Source organism: Oncorhynchus mykiss, chromosome 18 (genome assembly GCF_013265735.2).
Source record: "Oncorhynchus mykiss isolate Arlee chromosome 18, USDA_OmykA_1.1, whole genome shotgun sequence".
Taxonomy (NCBI): Eukaryota; Metazoa; Chordata; class Actinopteri; order Salmoniformes; family Salmonidae; genus Oncorhynchus; species Oncorhynchus mykiss.
In genome coordinates this window covers 5,761,357-5,782,633 of record NC_048582.1, presented here as the reverse complement: position 1 = coordinate 5,782,633, position 21,277 = coordinate 5,761,357, and the positions used below count along the sequence as shown (strand labels likewise).

The 21,277-nt window shown below is 42.2% G+C and overlaps 2 protein-coding genes across 10 annotated transcripts in view; both read left to right on the top strand.

Annotated features, from left to right (window-relative positions):
- The window catches only part of LOC110515909 (zinc finger protein OZF-like), a 98,953-nt gene extending 87,587 nt beyond the window's left edge, over positions 1-11,366 (top strand). For 5 of the 8 annotated variants that reach the window (XM_036951199.1, XM_036951200.1, XM_036951209.1 and 2 more), the window contains one exon: positions 997-2,476. In XM_036951199.1, coding sequence (XP_036807094.1) covers positions 997-2,012 — 1,016 coding nt within the window. In that variant the 3' untranslated portion in view covers positions 2,013-2,476. Of the gene's footprint in view, positions 1-996; positions 2,477-10,800 lie in introns of those variants that run through there. The other 3 variants (XM_036951217.1, XM_036951221.1, XM_036951219.1) reach the window with 1 other exon arrangement.
- Positions 6,309-21,277, top strand: part of LOC110510709 (zinc finger protein 501-like) — a 35,313-nt gene continuing 20,344 nt past the window's right edge. The window contains exons 1-2 of one of the 2 annotated variants that reach the window (XM_036951273.1): positions 6,309-6,577; positions 18,011-18,228. In XM_036951273.1, the coding sequence (XP_036807168.1) occupies positions 18,024-18,228 (205 nt within the window). In that variant the 5' untranslated portion in view covers positions 6,309-6,577; positions 18,011-18,023. Of the gene's footprint in view, positions 6,578-12,204; positions 12,433-18,010; positions 18,229-21,277 lie in introns of those variants that run through there. The other variant, XM_036951272.1, reaches the window with a different exon arrangement.

The window sequence follows — 21,277 nt, the reverse complement described above, 5'->3', positions numbered from 1 at the left end:
ATTGGCTAGCTGGCCTGATTACACATTGAAGTAGGCCTATAGGCTACCTGGCCTGATTACACATTGAAGTAGGCCTATTGGCTACCTGGCCTGATTACACATTGAAGTAGGCCTATAGGCTACCTGGCCTGATTACACATTGAAGTAGGCCTATAGGCTACCTGGCCTGATTACACATTGAAGTAGGCCTATAGGCTACCTGGCCTGATTACACATTGAAGTAGGCCTATAGGCTAGCTGGCCTCTGTGTAAATGTAGGTCTATAAATGTGCCCACCGCTCTGTCTGTCTGGAGCTCGCTGGCACGGGAAAATCGTAAGGGCCCAGAATATTTTATACAATGTTGCAAGTTTTCTAGCACAGGCCAGACCAAATGATTAGTTGATACAATGTTTCAAGTTTGTTGCTGACAGGCCATGTGCAGCCAATTTGATTCATAGGATATCTATTTTCATCAGGGTATGTTCTACCTGCAGGTTGCAATGTTTTTATTTGTTGGCTTTATGTGGGCTATTTTTACATATTGGCAATAGAAGTTACTTTTAGATTCATTTTAATTTAGATATAATTTTGATTAACCACATGACATTGATTTGAGATATAAAGACTTTTTTATAAATTATATGAAAATCATAACGCAGCAGCGGGAGGAGGAGAGTCGAGAACAGATTTATTTTATTCTGATTACGCTATATTGATCTCTGGCTCCCTCTTGAGTATTTTGTGTCTTCATTTTTTAGTCGCAGTGCTTAAAGCATCAGACAAGCTCAGTAGCCTCCATATAGTTGATTTTATTTCAGCACATATATATGGAAAAATACAAGTTTTTAAAATTAAAACATTCGGTTGAAAGAAAACAAGACTCTCGGTCGAACGGGAATCATTTTTTTGTACGGACAGCCCTAATAGCTTTATTCCCTGTATTGTACAGCCTACTGATATGAAGTCATATGTATAACACACCAACTGACCGGTTCTTCTGATGTTGTTCACACAGGAGACCATGTTGAGATATTCTCTACATCAGGAGAGCAACAGCAGGAAGACGACAGAGCTAAGAGGTCTCACCACTGCCCACATTGTGAGGAGATTTTCCCAATTCTATCAAAACTAGAAATACACCTAAAAATACACACAGGAGAGAATCTGTATTCCTGCACTGACTGTGGGAAGAGTTTCACAACATCACAGGCTCTGACAGTTCATCTGCGAGTCCACACTGGAGAAAAACCTTACTCCTGCTCTGACTGTGGGGAGAGTTTCTCTCAACAGAGCAGCTTAAAAACACACCAACGTATACACACAGGAGAGAAGCCTTACTCATGCTCTGACTGTGGGAAGAGTTTCTCCGTATCCAGCAACTTAAAAACACACCTAAAAATACACACCGGGGAGAAGCCTTACTCCTGCTCTGACTGTGGGGTGAGTTTCTCTCAACAGAGCCACTTACAAACCCACCAACATATACATACAGGAGACAAGCATTACTTCTGCTCTGACTGCGGAAAATTCTTCACAACATCAGCTGAGTTAAGAGTTCATCAGAGAACACACACAGGAGAGAAGCCTTACTGCTGCTCTGACTGTGGGAAGAGTTTCTCTCAACAGGTCCACTTAAAATGTCACCAGCGAATACACACAGGAGAGAAGCCTTACTCCTGCTCTGACTGTGGAAAGAGTTTCACCCGATTGGATATATTAAAATGTCACCAGCGAATACATACAGGAGATAAGCCTTACTCTTGCTCTGACTGTGGGAAGAGTTTCTCCCAACAGGGCAACTTAAAAATACACCAACGTATACATAAAGGAGAGAAGCCTTATTCCTGTTCTGACTGTGGAAAATGCTTCACAACATCAACTGAGCTAAAATCTCATCAGAGAACACACACAGGAGAGAAGCCTTACTACTGCTCTGACTGTGGGAAGAGTTTTTCCCGATTGGCTACCTTAAAAACACATCAATGTATACATAAAGGAGAAAAGCCTCATCAGTTCTCTCAGACCAACTAAGATTAAAGTCACTCTATCAATTAATTATCATCTCATAAAATAAGTGGTAGGAGTGAATTGGATCAAATGATGAAAGCTTAGAACACGTTTCTCACTGTGAGAGAACTGTGCAGAGGAAAGGGAGCGTTATAGAATGATGACATTGGAAATCATCTTCCTCCATCTTTTTTTAAACTTCAAAACATAGAAATGCGCCATTTTCACATGTGTTAATGTTGGGGTGGGGATGATGAATATGAAGTTGAAACATTTTAAAATGTCCCATTAAGGAAAAAACAATAGGATGGTGGTTGGTCGGGTGGATGGATGAGTCAGCAAAAACATGAAAGTCTAGCAACCCAACGGTTGCGTGTTCAAATCTCATCACGGACAACTTTAGCATTTTAGCTAATAAGCAACGTTGCAACTACACTACATGACCAAAAGTACACTACCATTCAAAAGTTTGGGGTCACTTAGAAATGTCCTTGTTTTTGAAAGAAAAGCACCGTTTTTGTCCATTAAAATAACATCAAATTGATCAGAAATACAGTGTAGACATTGTTCATGTTGTAAATTACTATTGTAGCTGGAAACAGCTGTTTTTTTAAATGGAAAATCTACATAGGTGTACAGAGGTCCATCATCAGCAGCCATCACTCCTGTGTTCCAATGGCATGTTGTTAGCTAATCCAAGTTTATCATTTAAAAAGGCTAATTGAACAATAGAAAACCATTTTGCAATTATGTTAGCACAGCTGAAAACAGTTGTGCTGATTAAAGAAGCAATAAAACTAGACTAGTTGAGTATCGGGAGCATCAGCATTTGTGGGTTCGATTACAGGCTCAAAATGTCTAGAAACAAATAACTTTCTTCTGAAACTCGTCAGTCTATTCTTGTTCTGAGAAATTAAGGCTATTCCATGGGAGAAATTGCCAAGAAACGGAAAATCTCGTACAATGTTGTGTACTACTCCCTTCACAGATCAGAGCAATCTGGCCCTAACCAGAATATCAAGAGGAGTGGGAGGCCCCGGTGCACAACTGAGCAAGATGTACATTAATGTCTAGTTTGAGAAAGTCCTCAACTGGTAGCTTCATTAAATAGTACCCGCAAAACACCAGTCTCAACGTCAACAGTGACGAGGCGACTCCGGGATGCTGGCCTTCTAGGCAGTCTCAGACTGGCCAATAAAAAGAAAAGATTAAGATGGGCAAAAGAACACAGACACTGGACCGAGGAACTCTGCCTAGAAGGCCAGCATCCCGGAGTCGCCTCTTCACTGTTGAATTTGAGACTGCACTGTATTTCTGATCAATTTGATGTTATTTTAATGGACAAAAAAATGGCTTTTCTTTAAAAAAACAAGGACATTTCTTATTGGCCCCAAACTTTTGAACGGTAGTGTATGTGGGCACCTGCTCGTCAAACATCTAATTTCAAAATCATGGGCATTAATATGGACTTGGTCCCCCTTTTGCTGCAATAACGGCCTCCACTCTTCTGGGAAGGCTTTACACTATATGTTGGAACATTGCTGTGGGGACTTTTTCCATTTAGCCACAAGAGCATTAGTGAGTTCGGGCAATGATGTTGGGCGATTAGGTCTGGCTCGCAGTCAACGTTTCAATTCATCCCAAAGGTGTTCGATGGGGTTAAGGTCAGGGCTCTGTACAGGCCAGTCAAGTTCTTCCACACTGATCTCGACAAACCATTTGTGTATGGACGTCTATTTGTGCTCGGGGGCATTGTCACGCTGAAACAGGAAAGGGCCTTCCCCAAACTGTTGCTGCAAAGTTGGCAGCACAGAATCATCTATAATGTCATTGTATGCTGTAGCATTAAGATTTCCCTTCACTGGAACTAAGGGGACTAGTCCGAACCATGAAAAACCATTAGTTTTAGACCATTAGTTGTCCTCCACCAAACTTTACAGTTGGCACTATGCATTGGGGCAGGTAGCGGTCTCCTGGCATCCACCAAACCCAGATTCATCCGTCTGACTGCTAGATGATGAAGCGTGATTCATCTCTCCAGAGAACATGTTTCTACTGCATCAGTCCAATGACGGTGAGCTTTACACCACTCCAGCCAACGCTTGGCATTGCACATGGTGATCTCAGGCATGTGTGCTGCTGCTCCAGCCATGGAAACCCATTTTATGAAGCTCCCAACGAACAGTTCTTGTTGACGTTGCTTCCAGCAGCAGTTTGGAACTTGATAGTGAGTGATGCAACCGAGAACAGACCATTTTTACATGCTTCAGCGGTCCTGTGTTTTGAGCTTGTGTGGCTTACCACTTCACGGCTGAGCCGTTGCTCCTAGACATTTCCATTTCACAATGACAGCACTTACAGTTGAACAGGGCAGCTCAAGCAGGGCAGAAATGTTATGAACTGACGGTGCCACATTGAAAGTCACGAAGCTCTTCATTAAGGCCATTCTACTGCCAATGCATGGCTGTGTGCTCGATTTTATACTCCTGTCAGCAAAGGGTGTGGCTGAAATAGACAAATCCACTATTTTGAAGCGGTGTCCTCATACTTTTGTATATATAGTCTGCTTAACATGTTAGCCTAGCATGCAACTACTTACCATGTTAATGTTAGCAACAACTAATTGGAATACGTAAAATATCATACGTATAGCAAATTCGTAACATATTGTACAAAATCTAATTCGTAACATCCTACAAATCGTATTACAGTTATAGGCTAATGTAACATAACATACCGTAAAATACTAAATAGTGTGCAATGTTATTTTTTATTTTTTATTTTTTTTACATATAGTACGTTTTGCTCTGACACCAAGTTGTCCCTCTGCAGTTCTCTGTGGGAATGAGCTGGTAGACACATGTATCAGCTAGAGATGGTGTCAGTTATTTTTTTACTACACAACAACTTTTGTTTAATGATACACAGGCTATGAAACGACGACATGTTTATTAAATTGTCTTTTAAAATTAGATTCATTATTTTAGTCATTGATCATTAATGCATTTGGATAACTGTAATGAACTTAATTGATCTGCTAATGAAAAAATAAACATTCTACATGAACTTGTGCTGGTAAACCTTTGTTTTCTGGGTTATCTATACAGAAAATACTATGTTTTTGTTTAATTCATGGCATTCAAAGTAATTTACATGTCTATCTACTCAAAACATGTCACTACATCTTTACACATCACCATGTGGATAAGCCAATTTGCTAGCCACCAGTAATTGCTACAATACACACACATGTTTTGCATTATAAAGGACTTACATATGTTTCTTATTAAATAACAGTTAAATAAAATGAAAAAAAAAGTATTGTCATTTTGAAGTGTTTTATATGGTACCAAAGTCCAGCGACAGCATTACAACCACAAATCAACAACGAACCACTTACTATTAGGGAATGGAACCAGAGAGGAAGCTTGTGTTACCTTTCTCTTACTTATCGTAAGAGTAGGGGTGTTAACCCCGGAGTCCTGGCTAAATTCTCATTCTGACCATCATGGCCCTCTAATCATCCCCAGCTTCCAGGCTCATTCATCCCCCCTCCTCTCCCCTGTAACTATTCCCCAGGTTGTTGCTGTAATGAGAACGTGTTCTGTCAACTTCCCTGGTAAAATAAAACATGTAATTACTTAAACATTAATGTGCACTGTTCAAAATATATCTACAGTCAACGCTGTGTCTAGCACGAGCCCCCAAAATAAAGCACCCGATCTGAGTTAACTTGGTTGAGTTTACGAAAACAAATATAATACAAGTGTCATTCCAGATGAGGAATAAGAAATGTTCAAAGCACATGTAATGTTTGTATTTAGGCAATGTAATGTCTAGTTCTTACACAGGATGTAGCTAGTTAAAATGAAGTGTATCTTTAGGAGTAATTAATGTGTACCTGTACATTACCCACCCTGACAACCTGGCACCTCAATTTAAAGCCCATGGAAGTGACATCCAAGTGGGAGAACAAATACACTAGTACAACACAGAGTATATTTAATATCTGCACAAGTACAATGTAATTACTAGGTGTTTACACAGGATTTGGCCGGTGATAATGAAGTCTATCTTGAGGGGTACTTACTTGTAATTACAGTGAACCAATAGCCAGCCAGTGGTGGAAAAAGTACCCAGCTGTCATACTTGAGTAAAAGTAAAGATACCTTAATAGAAAGTCACCCAGTAAAATGCTCCTTGAGTAAAAGTATTTGGTTTTAAATATACTTAAGTTGCAAAAGTCAATGCATTAATAATTTCAGATTCCTTATATTAAGCAAACCAGATGGCACAATTTGAAAAATATATTATGGATGGCCAATGGGCACACTCCAACATTCAGACATAATTTACATCCCTACCTCCTCTGACCAGGGTTGTTCTCTTGGTAACTGTGTGAATTGGACCATTTTCCTGTCCTGCTAAGCATTCCAACTGTAATGAGTACTTTTGGGTGTCATGGAAAATGATTGTCTTTAGAACAGGATTCAAGAAGGTCAGTGTGCAAAATCTGGACATGATAGATTGCCGCGGGGAGAAAAAAGTGTTATAGACAAGATAAAAACGTCAAGACAGAAGAGAGAAAGGTACGTTTTCCATGCAATTTGTTTCGTTTCCTTTTGGGAATACATAAATAGTGCTGGACGATTTAGCATAGGACGTTGGATAACTAGCTAGCTAGCATTTGGCAGCTACCTAGCAAACGGAAGGCTAGCTAGCTAATGGAAGGCTAGCTAGCTAGCTAACGGAAGGCTAGCTAGCTAATGGAAGAGCCATAACTGTAGCATGCTAACGTTAGCTGGCGTTAATGTTAGGCTTACCAACTAGGCTAACTAGCTAACAAGTTACCATAGCACATTGTACGGAATAGATTTACCATGTAGTATGTTGAGTTTTGTTTGGATTAGCTAGCACGCTAGATAGTTTTCTAACCTTTACTAGCCACTGTAGCTAAATTACCTAACATAAAGCTGGCAAATAGCTGTTATGGTCGCTACTCGCTAGCTAGCTGGGCTCACTTTTGTGTGAAGCTAGCCACAATAACGATTATCCACAACAGTATAATTTATGGGTCGCCTTCATAATAAAAGTCCCCCATTGCAAACAACAGTGTGTAGTCTATCTTGGGTTAGTTTATACAAATCTTTCGTGTTAACATGCAATTTTATAGCTAGCTGGATAACACAATAACTAGTTAGCAAGGCCTAGGTAGCTACAGGCTTAAACTATGGAAAACATGATGATGATAACTACTTCATCGCTGAAATGTGGCTCCCACATGGACAGGCTTCTTATCAAACTTCCAGTGTACCTCAGAGACAGTTTCATTGAACATTGTTTGAACAAGGGCATCCTGAGAGAGGGCTCGAGAAGCACCTATGCTCTCAGAGACCTGGCCGCATGGTTGGAGGATAAGGCAGGCCACACCCATGTCTCCTTTGTCATGGCCAGGTCCAGGGTCGCCCCCAAAAGCAGTTGTCAATGCCTAGGCTAGAACTCAGTGCTGCCCTTTCCGGAGCCCAGTTGACCTCTACCTTGCGAGCCGAGCTCACCTTGCCAATCCAAAGGGTCATCTACTGGAGGGATTCAACCACTGTATTGACCTGGCTCAAGTCGGAGTCCTGCAGGTATAAGGAGTTCGTCGGGACCTCGCATTGCGGAAATCCAAGACCTAACAGAAGTCCAGGACTGGAGGTATGTTGATAGCATAAACAATCCTGCTGATGACGTTACTCGCGGTAAAACCCTTAAGGAAGTGGCTCAACCCCATCGCTGGAGCTTGGGACCACCATTCTTGTCCCAACCAGAGAACGAGTGACCGACAGCCCCCAGGTGTACGGCCCCTCCGCAACCAACTAAAGCTCATGAGTTAAGGAAGTCCGCCCAATGCTACAGCATCTCTACGGAACCAACACAATCCCAAACACTGCCGGATCTGATCGCCGCCACAAACCAGACCTCAGATGGGGTGGCTTCTATACCCACCTCCCTCGCGGCAGAGACACTACTCCTCCAGCATGCACAAGCAGTTAGCTCTGAAAAAAGCTCTGAAAGCCGGTAGGGAAGTTGCTAAGGAGAGCCGTCTTCTCTCTCTCGCCCCCAGAATATGATCAAATCCATGGAGTGATCAGATTCGGGGGGAGGCTGCGCCAAGCAGAAGTTTTGGACCCCGATGCCATCCACCCAATTATCCTTGACTTGCGCCTCCTTAAACCACCCATCTGGTCAACAGGAGTAGACTGCTTTGGCTCCTTGATGATCAGGCTAGGACGCCGTGCGGAAAAGCGCTGGGGCATTCTATTCAAGTGTTTGACAACTAGATGTGTCCACCTGGACCTACTGGAGAGTTTGGATACTGAAGCCTTCCTCATGGCCCTACGGCGGTTTATCTCCCGACGGGGGAAACCCTACGAGATCCTGGCTTTCAGAGGTACGAACTTCAAGGCAAAAGAAGCCAGGTTGGAGGAAGCCTTCCAAGCCATGGAACCCAGCCTCCAGGATCAGCTGATGGACCAACAAACCTCATTCAAATTTAACCCTCCAGGAGCTCCTCATTTTGGAGGAACATGGGAGCAAGAGATTAAATCTGAAAAAGACGGCCTTATAGAGGTGGAAGGGATACTGAACTCCAAACCCTTGGGATATCTCTCTGCAGACATCGCTGACCCCGATCCGGTTACACCGAATATGCCCTTGATGGGACGCAGAGATGCGTCACTTCCTCAAGCCATGTATGCTGATACCAACCTCGTTGGCAGACGCCGGTGGCGACACAGCCAGATCTTAGCTGGTGGACCCTCAGCTGCCTCGAGGCTCCTGGCCGGTGGGCTGTATCACTAAGACCATGCCTGGGACCGATGGTCGCGTTAGATCAGTGGAGATCCAGGTGAAGAACCGGACATATATCCGGCCAGTTGCCCGACTAATTCCTCTCCCTGAGATGACAGAGGACGGGGAGCAATGAGCCTTTTTTGAGGAGTGTGGAATTTAACACATTTCCAGGGTGGCTGTAGAAAAGGCCCATGGAGTTGGTGGAATAATCCTTTAATTCATTGCCACTTACTCAGCTGGGCCAGGGGCGCTTTAATTAGGTCAGGTGGAAATGTCAGACAGATCTCAACTCCATAAAAGGAGGATATCGCCTGAGCTCACTGCTTTCTCTTCCTTAACTCTGTCTGATCCAGAAGTTCTGTGCGTCCATGAATCCACAAATTCCTGCCTTAGTCTCATCCATTCGTCTGTCACCTGTCACCTGTTCACCTTCATTGTCAGTCATCCTAACTGTCCAGCTACCCACACAGATTCCACTAATCTTTCAATAGGGTAACGTAGTGTCTCAATTGTCATACATTCTTCTCTACTACAGATTTCCACTCTACAATCTACACACGATACCCCATAATGCCAGAGCGAAAACAGGTTTTTAGATATTTTTTCAAAAAAATTAAACATCAATACCTTATTTACATAAATATTCAGACCCTTTGCTATGAGACTCGAAATTGAGCTCTGGTGCATCCTGTTTCCATTGATCATCTTTGAGATGTTTCTACAACTTGATTGGAGTCCACCTGTGGTAAATTAAATTGATTGGATATGATTTGGAAAGGCAGACACCTGTCTATATAAGGTCCCACAGTTGACAGTGCATGTCAGAGCAAAAACCAAGCCATGAGGTCAAAGGAATTGTCCTTAGAGCTCAGAGACAGGATTGTGTGGAGGCACAGATCTGGGGAAGGGTACCAAAAATGTTTGCAGCATTGAAGGTCCCCAAGAACACAGTGGCCTTCATCATTCTTAAATGGAAGAAGTTTGGAACCACCAAGATGCTTGCTTGAGCTGGCAGCCCGGGCAAACTGAGGAAGCAGGGGAGAAGGGCCTTGGTCAGGTAGGTGAGCAGAACCTGATGGTCACTCTGACACAGCAGGAGTGGTTTCGGGACAAGTTTTGTAATGTCCTTGAGTGGCCCAGCCATAGCCCGGACTTGAACCCGATTAAATATCTCTGGAGAGACCTGAAAATAGCTGTGTAGCAACGCTCCCCTTTCAACCTGACAGAGCTTGAGAGGATCTGCAGAGAAGAATGGGAGAAAAACTCCCCAAATACATGTGTGCCAAGCTTGTCGTGTCATACCCTGGAGAACTCGATGCTGTAATCGCTGCCAAAGGTGCTTCAACAAAGTACTGAGTAAAGGGTCGGAAAATGTCATATTTCCGGTTTTTAAAAATATATAAATTGCCATTTCTAAAAAACTGTTTTATTTGTCATTCTGGGGTATTGTGTGTAGATTGATGAGGGGGGGACTATTTCATCTATTTTAGAATAAGGCTGTAACGTTACAATATTAGGAAAAAGTCAAGGGGTCTGAATACTTTCCGAAGGCACTATATATCAAGTCATTTGTCACCTAGTACAGCCAGAAGAGGAGCGGCCACTGCTCGGGGCCTGGTTCTTCTCTAGGGTTTTCCTAGGTTCCTTCTAAGGAGTTTTTACTAGCCCCTCTGCTTCTGTATTGCTTTCCCTTTGGGGTTTTAGTCTCGGTACCTGCACCCTCAGCGGAGTCGATCAAACACCGGGAGCATCCATTTTTTCAGGAAGAAGGCAGAGAGGAAGCCAAAGCCTGAAACCTAGAAGCTTCTGGTTTCTGTCAACCTCATTGAGGCGTTTTTTTTTTACACCTTATACGTTAGGTTAGGCTATCTGTAAAGCACTTTGTGACAACTGCAGATGTAAAAAGGGCTTTATAATTTTTTTTTATTGAAATGTTCATCACACCACCTGACTGGTTCTTCTGATGTTGTTCACACAGGAAACCATGTTGAGACATTCTCTACATCCAGAGAGCAACTACAGGAAGATCACAGAGCTCAGAGGTCTCACCACTCCCCACGTTGTGAGGAGATTTTCCAATTCTATCAAGCTAAAAATACACCTAAAAATACAGACAATGTAGAATCTTTATCTCTGCTTTGACTGTGGGAAGAGCTGCAAAATATCAAGGGATCTGAGTGTTCAACATTCAACACTGGAAAAAAGCCTTACTCCTGCTCTGACCGTTGGAAGAGTTTCTCTCAACATGGCCACTTAAAAACATACCAACATATACATAAATGTGAGATTCCTCATCAGTTCTCTGACTAGCTAAGATTAAAATCATTCCTTCACTTAATTATCAAGAAATCGTAGAACACTCTATTGTAATCCTATTGTTTCTCACTGTGAGAGAACTGTGCAGAGGAAATGGAGTGTTATAGAATGTTAGCCTCTCTTTACTTTACTGATCAGTATTCACTGAAACCTGCTCAATTTATCTGCGAATTAAAAATAAAGTTTGTACATTTGTACTGGTCAAACTCTTCTCTTTTGGAAAATTAATTACCAAAAAACAGTGTTTCAAGTGACATATTTGCTGTTTTTCTGAAGCTGAACAAGACAGGAAGTTGAAATGAGCGTCACAAAGCTAAATCTGACCTATTCTCTAACATGTTTTGTCAGCGTAAGCAGCTGTGAGACCTGCTAGAGTAATGCAACTTTATTGATCTCCTGAATCATATTCGTTTTTTGGGGGTTATCTTTACAGTAAATATAATGCTTTTGTTTAATTCATGACATTCCAACAAATACATATCTGTATTTATCTACACAATACATGTCATGACACCTCTACACACTGGGACAAGACAATTTACTTGTCACCAATATTCTCTAAATCAAATCAGTGATGACTGTTCAACAGTCTTATGGCCTGGAGATAGAAGCAGTTTCATTCTCTTGGTACCAGCTTTGATGCACCTGTACCGTCTCTGCTTGCTACATGGTAGCAGGGGGAACAGGCCGTGGCTCGGGTGGATGAGATTCTTGATCTTCCACATAAAATGTTATTGATCACATACACATGGTTAACAGATGTTATTCCGAGTGTAACAAAATGTTTGTGCTTCTAGTTCCGACTGCAGCAATATCTAGCAAGTAATATCTAGCAATTCCACAACAAATACCTAATACACACAAATCTAAGGAATGGAATAAGAATATTAATAATGGATAAGCAATGTCAGAGTGGCATAGGCTAAGATGCAATAGATATTATAGAATATATACGTATGAGATGAGTAATGCAAGATATGTAAACATTATTCAACTGGCATTATCTCTGTGGCCTTCCACAGAAACCATGTACAATGCATATGTAATGTTTAAAAAAAAACTTAGACATTAAAACAGACACACCTTTAGTTTTCTTGAACCAAGGTTTATTTGTCTTGCTAATCAAGTTCCCTTTATATTTTACATGCTTTATCAGTAGTTAGTCCATCAGTCCAATACATGTCGCTGTTGCACTACGGTAGTGGGAAACAGGAAGTTCCGGGTTGCCTGCCACCATTCTTCGGAGTAAAGAAAACGACAGAACGTTGTTGTGCGTTTCGCTTTATTACTACAGGTATGTAATAGCACGTTTAAACTGTCTATTATCGAAATAACGTATTATATAACACATCCTCGAGATATTATCACGTTTGGGAAAGGTTTTGTGTAATTTCTCTGTCAAACCGAGTGAGAGAAGAAGGTGATAAAAAATATTTTACAAGCACACGGAGCGGTGTCCACCACACACACGTTCATTTGTGAGGCTTTCCAGGTTCATACATAACTCAGTCGTGTTCTCCTGGGGATGTTCAGTACAAAAACGTTGTGGAAAGTTGCAGATAGAAATGCCCTGAATAGAACTGAGATGATCCCTTAGAATCAGAGGCATGTTTGTTCTACATAATACATTTCTATCGGAATGTGGCCAACGTCTCCGTCCCCCTCCTGGAAGCAGCCCTGGTACCCGCTTGTCCCTAGCTATGTGAAGCTAGCCAGAATAACAATTAGCCACAATTGTTGGTTCTCCCTTAACATAAAAGGCCCTCATTGAAATTGATGCAAACTGATACAAAATAGTGGAATAATTTCACATTTGGACTAGGCAACAATAAACATTGTTAGAATGTTGTTACTTAATTTAAAATTGAGAAGAATGGCGCCGGAGTAGATGGCTGCCGTTTTATGGTTTTCTAAACTATTGTGGGTTTTTTGGCATTGTGGGTAATCTGCCTCTACCCTCAGTCCAACTAGCCAACGTACAATGATTGGATGACAAAATAGACGAGCTACGATCACAAATAAACTGTAATGTCTTATGTTTCACCGAGTCGTGGCTGAACGATGACACAGATAGCATACAGCTGGCAGGGTTTGCGCTGCATCGGCAAGATGGAACATCTGCCTTTTGTAAGACAAGGGGTGGTGTCTGTGTATATTTGTAAACAACAGCTGGTGCACGAAATCTAATATTAAGGAATTCTAAAGGTTTTGCTCGCCTGAGGTAGAGTATCTCATGACCCACAACAATTTGCATACCTCCCCAAAGATCCACAGATTATGCAATCTCTATTGCACTCCACACTGCCCCTTCCCACCTGGACAAAAGGAACACCTACGTGAGATTGCTATTCATTGACTACAGATCAGCGTTCAACACCATAGTGCCCTCAAAGCTCATCACTAAGCTAAGGACACTGGGACTAAACACCTCCCTCTACAACTGGTGGTAAGGGTAGGTAGCAACACATCTGCCACGCTGATCCTAAACACGGGGGCCCCTCAGGGGTGCGTGCTCAGTCCCCTCCTGTACTCCTGGTTCACTCATGACTGCGTGGCGCCAACACAGTCGTTAAGTTTGCCGAAGAGTGTGTAAAGCTGTCATCAAAGCAAAGGGTGGCTACTTTGAAGAATTTCAAATATAAAATGTATTTTGATTTGTTTAACACTTTTTATTTTGGATACTACATGATTCCATGTGTTATTTCATAGTTTTGATGTCTTCACTATTATTCTATAATATAGTAAAATAAAGAAAAACCCTTGAATGAGTGGGGGCCCAAATGTTTGACTGGCACTGTGTATATTTAATTTTTTTTTATGGGTTATTGGAAATGATGCAGACAATTACAATGATGGAAGCCACAATCTGTCTGCAATATTAAAGCTGATCTACCACCCCCCCCCCAAAAAACAAAGTATAATAATAATCAACACAGACTGGACAGCTAGTATAAAAGCCTTTGGCTAAAATTCTTCTAGCGGTACCAATACCGTACGAGACAAACTGAGCATTAATTTTCCAGAATAAATGTTCATTGATACTCTGGTTTTAGTAGTGTAACTCTGCTCTCAATCTGAGTAGTTGAGACATAAAAAGGGTATTGATAGAAAAGGTAACTTCTCCTCTATTACAGTAAAATAATGTCTCAATGTGTTTTGGTGTCAATATGAACCATTATTTTGGACCAAACCACAAATGTAAATAGCTAAGTTGAAACTGCTTGCCAGAGAGGAAGATGTGATCTCGCAACTTTGTTGTCGTGAAAGTCAGGGGGAGGGGCTTGGTGTGTGTAAGTAATTGAGAAAGAGGCAAAGCAAGAGGTTTCACTCTCGCTAAATTCTGTCCAAAATAAGCCCAATGCGTTTCTATGGGCTTGTTTTGGACCTAACCTTGTTGCCTGCCTTTCTGCCTTTGGGACAACGACTCCCATTGTTAGGGTGGAGACGTGCATCTTGTCATTATATACAGATCTCTGGTGTAAATGGGAAGGTGCACACGGCACAGCAGAGCAAAAATACAATTTGACAACAAGAGGACATAAACACTCATGAAAATGAAAGTAAATACAGGCATTTGGAATTTAGCTCAAAAATATACATTTTAATTAATTCTACACTGCTCAAAAAAATAAAGGGAACACTAAAATAACACATCCTAGATCTGAATGAATGAAATATTCTTATTAAATAGTTTTTTCTTTACATAGTTGAATGTGCTGACAACAAAATCACACAAAAATGATCAATGGAAATCAAATGTATCAACCCATGGAGGTCTGGATTTGGAGTCACACTCAAAATTAAAGTGGAAAACCACACTACCGGCTGATCCAACTTTGATGTAATGTCCTTAAAACAAGTCAAAAACAAGTCAGTAGTGTGTGTGGCCTCCACATGCCTGTATGACCTCCCTACAATGCCTGGGCATGCTCCTGATGAGGTGGCGGATGGTCTCCTGAGGGATCTCCTCCCAGACCTGGACTAAAGCATCCGCCAACTCCTGGACAGTCTGTGGTGCAACGTGGCGTTGGTGGATGGAGCGAGACATGATGTCCCAGATGTGCTCAATTGGATTCAGGTCTGGGGAACGGGCAGGCCAGTCCATAGCATCAATAGCTTCCTCTTGCAAGAACTGCAGACACCCCAGCCACATGGGGTCTAGCATTGTCTTGCATTAGAAGGAACCCAGGGCCAACCGCACCAGCATATGGTCTCACAAGGGGTCTGAGGATCTCATCTCGGTACCTAATGGCAGTCAGGCTACCTCTGGCGAGCACATGGAGGGCTATGCGGCCCCCCAAAGAAATTCCACACCATGACTGACCCACCGCCAAACCGGTCATGCTGGAGGATGTTGCAGGCAGCAGAACGTTCTCCACGGCGTCTCCAGACTCTGTTACGTGTTCATTGTGAACCTTCTTTCATCTGTGAAGAGCACAGGGCGCCAGTGGCGAATTTGCCAATCTTGGTGTTCTCTGGCAAATGCCAAACGTCCTGCACGGTGTTGGGCTGTAAGCACAACCCCCACCTGTGGACGTCGGGCCCTCATACCACCCTCATGGAGTCTGTTTCTGACCGTTTGAGCAGACACATGCACATTTGTGGCCTGCTGGAGGTCATTTTGCAGGGCTCTGGCAGTGCTCCTCCTGCTCCTCCTTGCACAAAGGCGGAGGTAGCGGTCCTGCTGCTGGGTTGTTGCCCTCCTACGGCCTCCTCCACGTCTCCTGATGTACTGGCCTGTCTCCTGATAGCGCCTCCATGCTCTGGACACTACGCTGACAGACACAGCAAACCTTCTTGCCACAGCTCGCATTGATGTGCCATCCTGGATGAGCTGCACAACCTGAGCCACTTGTGTGGGTTGTAGACTCCGTCTCATGCTACCACGAGTGAAAGCACCGCCAGCATTCAAAAGTGACCAAAACATCAGCCAGGAAGCATAGGAACTGAGAAGTGGTCTGTGGTCACCACCTGCAGAACCACTCCTTTATTGGGGGTGTCTTGCTAATTGCCTATAATTTCCACCTGTTGTCTATTCCATTTGCACAACAGCATGTGAAATGTATTGTCAATCAGTGTTGCTTCCTAAGTGGACAGTTTGATTTCACAGAAGTGTAATTGACTTGGAGTTACATTGTGTTGTTTAAGTGTTCCCTTTATTTTTTTGAGCAGTGTATATATCGCCCAGCCCTGAGTATAATGTACTGTGTTGTACCCTACTTTACTCTAATGTTGTGCACTCAAGACGTCTTTTCATCTTTCAATTAACTGATTTCAAAGTACAGAAAATACTTATTTTAAATGTGCAGATATGACTTTTCAACTTTCAGTCATAACCTAAAATGAATCTAATTCAACGTTTGGATAAATAAGTATTTTAGATGTTTTTTTTGCTTACTAGGACTATTGTAGTTCATAGGAGGAGGGCGGTATTTCAGCCAGGACCGGCCTGTGTCTGCATAAAGCATAGAGATGGAGAGAAGACTCAAACTCTATGTAACCCGTTTTAGCATGGACATTGTCATTGAGGCTTTCCACCATTTTAAAGTAGTCAAATGTGTGGGGATTCTTATGGGTTAGGAGTAATCAGCCAATTATTAGTGCCCTGTCTTCTTCAACTTGTGTGCTATGGTTTGTAAATATTGAAATATTGAACACTGCCATCTAGTGGCCAATAACTGAATTACACTAATTGGTTCAGGACTCCAGCATGATTTTTCAATGCCGATACCGATTTATTGGAGGACCATAAAAGCCGATACCGATTAATCGGCCAATTTTTATTTTATTTTATTTGTGATTATGACAATTACAACAATACTGAATTAACACTTATTTTAACTTAATTAATACGTCAATAAAATCAATTTAGCCTCAAGTAAATAATGAAAAATGTTCAATTTGGTTTAAATAATGCAAAAACAAAGTGTTGGAGAAGAAAGTAAAAGTGCAATATGTTCCATGTAAAATATGTGCCATGTAAGAAAGCTAACGTTTCAGTTCCTTGCACAGAACATATGAAAGCTGGTGGTTCCTTTTAACATGAGTCTTCAATATTACCAGGTAATAAGTTTTAGGTTGTAGTTATTATAGGACTATTTCCCTCTATACCATTTGTATTTCATTAACCTTTGACTATTGGATGTTCTTATAGGCACTTTAGTATTGCCAGTGTAACAGTATAGCTTCCATCCCTCTCCTCGCTCCTCCCTGGGCTCGAACCAGCAACACAACGACAATTAGCGCGCGCTAACTAGCTAGCCATTTCACTTAGGTTACACAAGGTTTCACAAGCCTCATCTCGGGAGTTGATAGGCTTGAAGTCACAACGAAGAGCTGCTGGCAAAACGCACGAAAGTGCTGTTTGAATGAATGTTTTTCTTTTTAAATCGGCAACTCGGCGCCCAAAAACACTGATTTCCGTTTGTTATGAAAACTTGAAATCGTCCCTAATTAATCGGCCATTCCAATTAATCGGTCGACCTCTAGTACTAATATTCAGACACATTCAGTTGTTTCCATCTTTATCTATAAATGTTTCAGTGGTATGAACAGAAAATACAATTAGAGTTAAATAATACAGCGAAGACGAGGTTATTCAGGAAAATAGTGCATAGTGCTGCCTGAAACATACTGCAAACTTGTACTGAATGGTTTTTGAGTCATTTATGCATTTTTGTGAATTTAGGAAATCTGCTATAGGTTATGAGCACTGTAATTTAAAGTGTGCACTCTGTCTAATGTGAAATTAATAAATAGTTTGTTTTCAATGTTTAGCTACCTGATCTAATATCATTTTTAGAGAATAAAGAAAGTACCAGAACTCTCAGACAATAACTTTTGGGGGGGCCATTTTCTCTTCATTACTACAGGCCAACTCCGATTATGTCTGAGGCCGGTAACATCAAAAGTGAGGACAAACCCAACCTACAGTCACTGGGTCCTGATTGTGACAGTGGAGCCCAGTTTGCTCTGCAGGATCCAGAGATGGCATCAGTGAAGCTGGAAGACTACAGTCAAACACTGGAGCTGAATGTCAACATTAAAGATGAAGAAGAGGAGGAGAAGATTGGGGAATCTGTTTATGATGGTAAGAGCAGGTTCTATCTATAAGTTATCTTCATAAATTAGACCTCCATAAGTTATTGATATGACAGATTTACAGAATGAAACCTAACACATCCTTGAACAAGTTCTATGAAATGAGCCTGTAGTTTCTAACCCTTGTGATAGTGAGTGGAGGATGATATGAAATGAGTCTGTGTAGTTACTAACCCTTGTGATAGTGAGTGGAGGATGATATGAAATGAGTATGTGTAGTTACTAACCCTTGTGATAGTGAGTGGAGGATGATATGAAATGAGTCTGTGTAGTTACTAACCCTTGTGATAGTGAGTGGAGGATGATATGAAATGAGTCTGTGTAGTTACTAACCCTTGTGATAGTGAGTGGAGGATGATATGAAATGAGTCTGTGTAGTTACTAACCCTTGTGATAGTGAGTGGAGGATTATATGACTCATAATCCCCTTTTTGCCCTCAACTGTTGAACAGCTTTTAGGACTGAGACCCCATTTAGTCGACTGGTCAATTGTTTGTTCGATAGATAGATAGATAGATAGATAGGCTGTTGGTCTACTAAGCTTTTTTTAAATCGAGCAGCGGGAAATATATAATTAGCTTATATACAGTTCCAGTCAAAAGTTTGGACACAAATCAAAATATATTTAAATGTATTTATAAAGCCCTTTGTACATCAGCTGATATCTCAAATTGTTGTACAGAAACCCAGCCTATAACCCCAAACAGCAAGCAATGCAGGTGTAGAAGCACGGTGGCTAGGAAAAACTCCCTAGAAAGGCCAAAACCTAGGAAGAAACCTAGAGAGGAACCAGGCTATGTGGGGTGGCCAGTCCTCTTCTGGCTGTGCTGGGTGGAGATTATAACAGAACATTGCCAAGATGTTCAAATGTTCATAAATGGCCAGTATTGTCAAATAAAATAATCACAGTAGTTGTCGAGGGTACAACAGGTCAGCACCTCAGGAGTAAATGTCAGTTCGCTTTTCATCGCCGATCATTGAGAGTATCTCTACCACTCCTGCTGTCTCTAGAGAGTTGAAAGGTCTGGGACAGGTAGCACGTCCGGTGAACAGGTCAGACAGGGTTCCATAACCACAGGCAGAACAGTTGAAACTGGAGCAGCAGCACAGCCAGGTGGACTGGGGACAGCAAGGAGTCGTCATGTCAGGTAGTCCCGAGGCATGGTCCTAGGGCTCAGGTCCTCCGAGAGAGAGAAACAAAGAAAGAGAGAAAGAAAGAGAGAATTAGAGAGAGCATACGTCCGGTGAACAGGTCAGACAGGGTTCCATAACCACAGGCAGAACAGTTGAAACTGGAGCAGCAGCACAGCCAGGTGGACTGGGGACAGCAAGGAGTCGTCATGTCAGGTAGTCCCGAGGCATGGTCCTAGGGCTCAGGTCCTCCGAGAGAGAGAAACAAAGAAAGAGAGAAAGAAAGAGAGAATTAGAGAGAGCATACTTAAATTTGCACAGGATAAGACAGGAGAAATACTCTAGATATAACAGACTGACCCTAGCCCCCTGACACACAAACTACTGCAGCAAAAATACTGGAGGCTGAGACAGGAGGGGTCATGAGACACTGTGGCCCCATCCGATGGCATTCTCTCAACCAGCTTCACATGGAGTGTTTTTCCAACAGTCTTGAAGGAGTTCCCACATATGTTGAGCACTTCTTGGATGTTTTTCCTTCACTCTGCGCTCCAACTCATCCCAGACCATTGGGTTGGGTAGAAGTCGGGTGATTGTGGAGGCCAGGTCATCTGATGCAGCACTCCATCACTCCTGGAGGTGTGTTTTGGGTCATTTGCCTGTTGAAAAACAAATGACAATCCCGCAAAACAGATGGGATGGCGTATCGCTGCAGAGTGCTGTGGTAGCCATGCGGGTTAAGTGCGACTTGAATTCTAAATAAATCAATGACAGTGTCACCAGCAAAGCACCATCACACCTCCTCCTCCATGCTTCTCAGTGGGAACCACACATGTGGAGATCATCTGTTCACCTACTCTGCGTCTCACAAAGACAGCGGTTAGAACCAAAAATCTCATATTTGGACTCATCAGACCAAAGGACAGATTTTCACCAGTCTAATTTCCATTGCTCGTGTTTTTTGGCCCAAGCAAGTCTCTTTTTCTTATTGGTGTCCTTTAGTAGTGGTTTCTTTGCAGCAATTCAACCATGAAGGCCTGATTCATGCAGTCTCCTCAGAAATGTTGATGTTGAGGTGTGTCTGTTGAACTCTGTGAAGCATTTATTTGGTCTGCCATCTGAGGTGAAGCTGGAAGACAGGTACACCTGTTAATTGAAATGCATTCCAGGTAACTACCTCATGAAGCTGGTTGAGAGAATGCCAAGACTGTGCAAAGCTGTCATCAAGGCAAAGGGTGGCTACTCTGGAGAATCTCAAATATAAAATATATTTTGATTTCACTTTTTTTGGTTAATACATGATTCCATATGTGTTATTTCAAAGTTTTGATGTCTTCACTATTATTATACAATATAGAAAATAGTAAAAATAAAGAAAAACCCTTGAATGAGTGTGTAGTAAAACGCCAAATGGATCTACCTCCTGGTCCTCTTCCCCTGTCTCACCCACCAAGGGTAGAGACAGAGATGACCTCGCCTACTGAAATACCGGATTGGGCAAAACCACCAGAAGACGACTCAAGCCAACCAACTATTGAACCTGACTGGTGTCAGGAAGAATCACCCTCTGCCTCAAGTGACACCTCTGAATGGGAACAGCTTATAGACTCATTGCTGATAGAGTAAGGGCACTGTCATAAACAGAGGTCCAAATGCGCACTGTAAGAACAGTATTTCCTCATTGTTGCTAGAGTAATAGGCTCTGTCATAAACAGAGGCCCATATGCGCACTGTAAGAAAAGTATTTCCTCATTGTTGCTAGAGTAATAGGCTCTGTCATAACCAGAGGCCCATATATGCACTGTAAGAAAAGTATTTCCTGTTGTAAGATGTGTCATCATCCTCTCTGCTCTGAGGGAATGGGAGGAGCAGCGGATCGGGTGCAGAGAATCAAAAGGTATATAAAG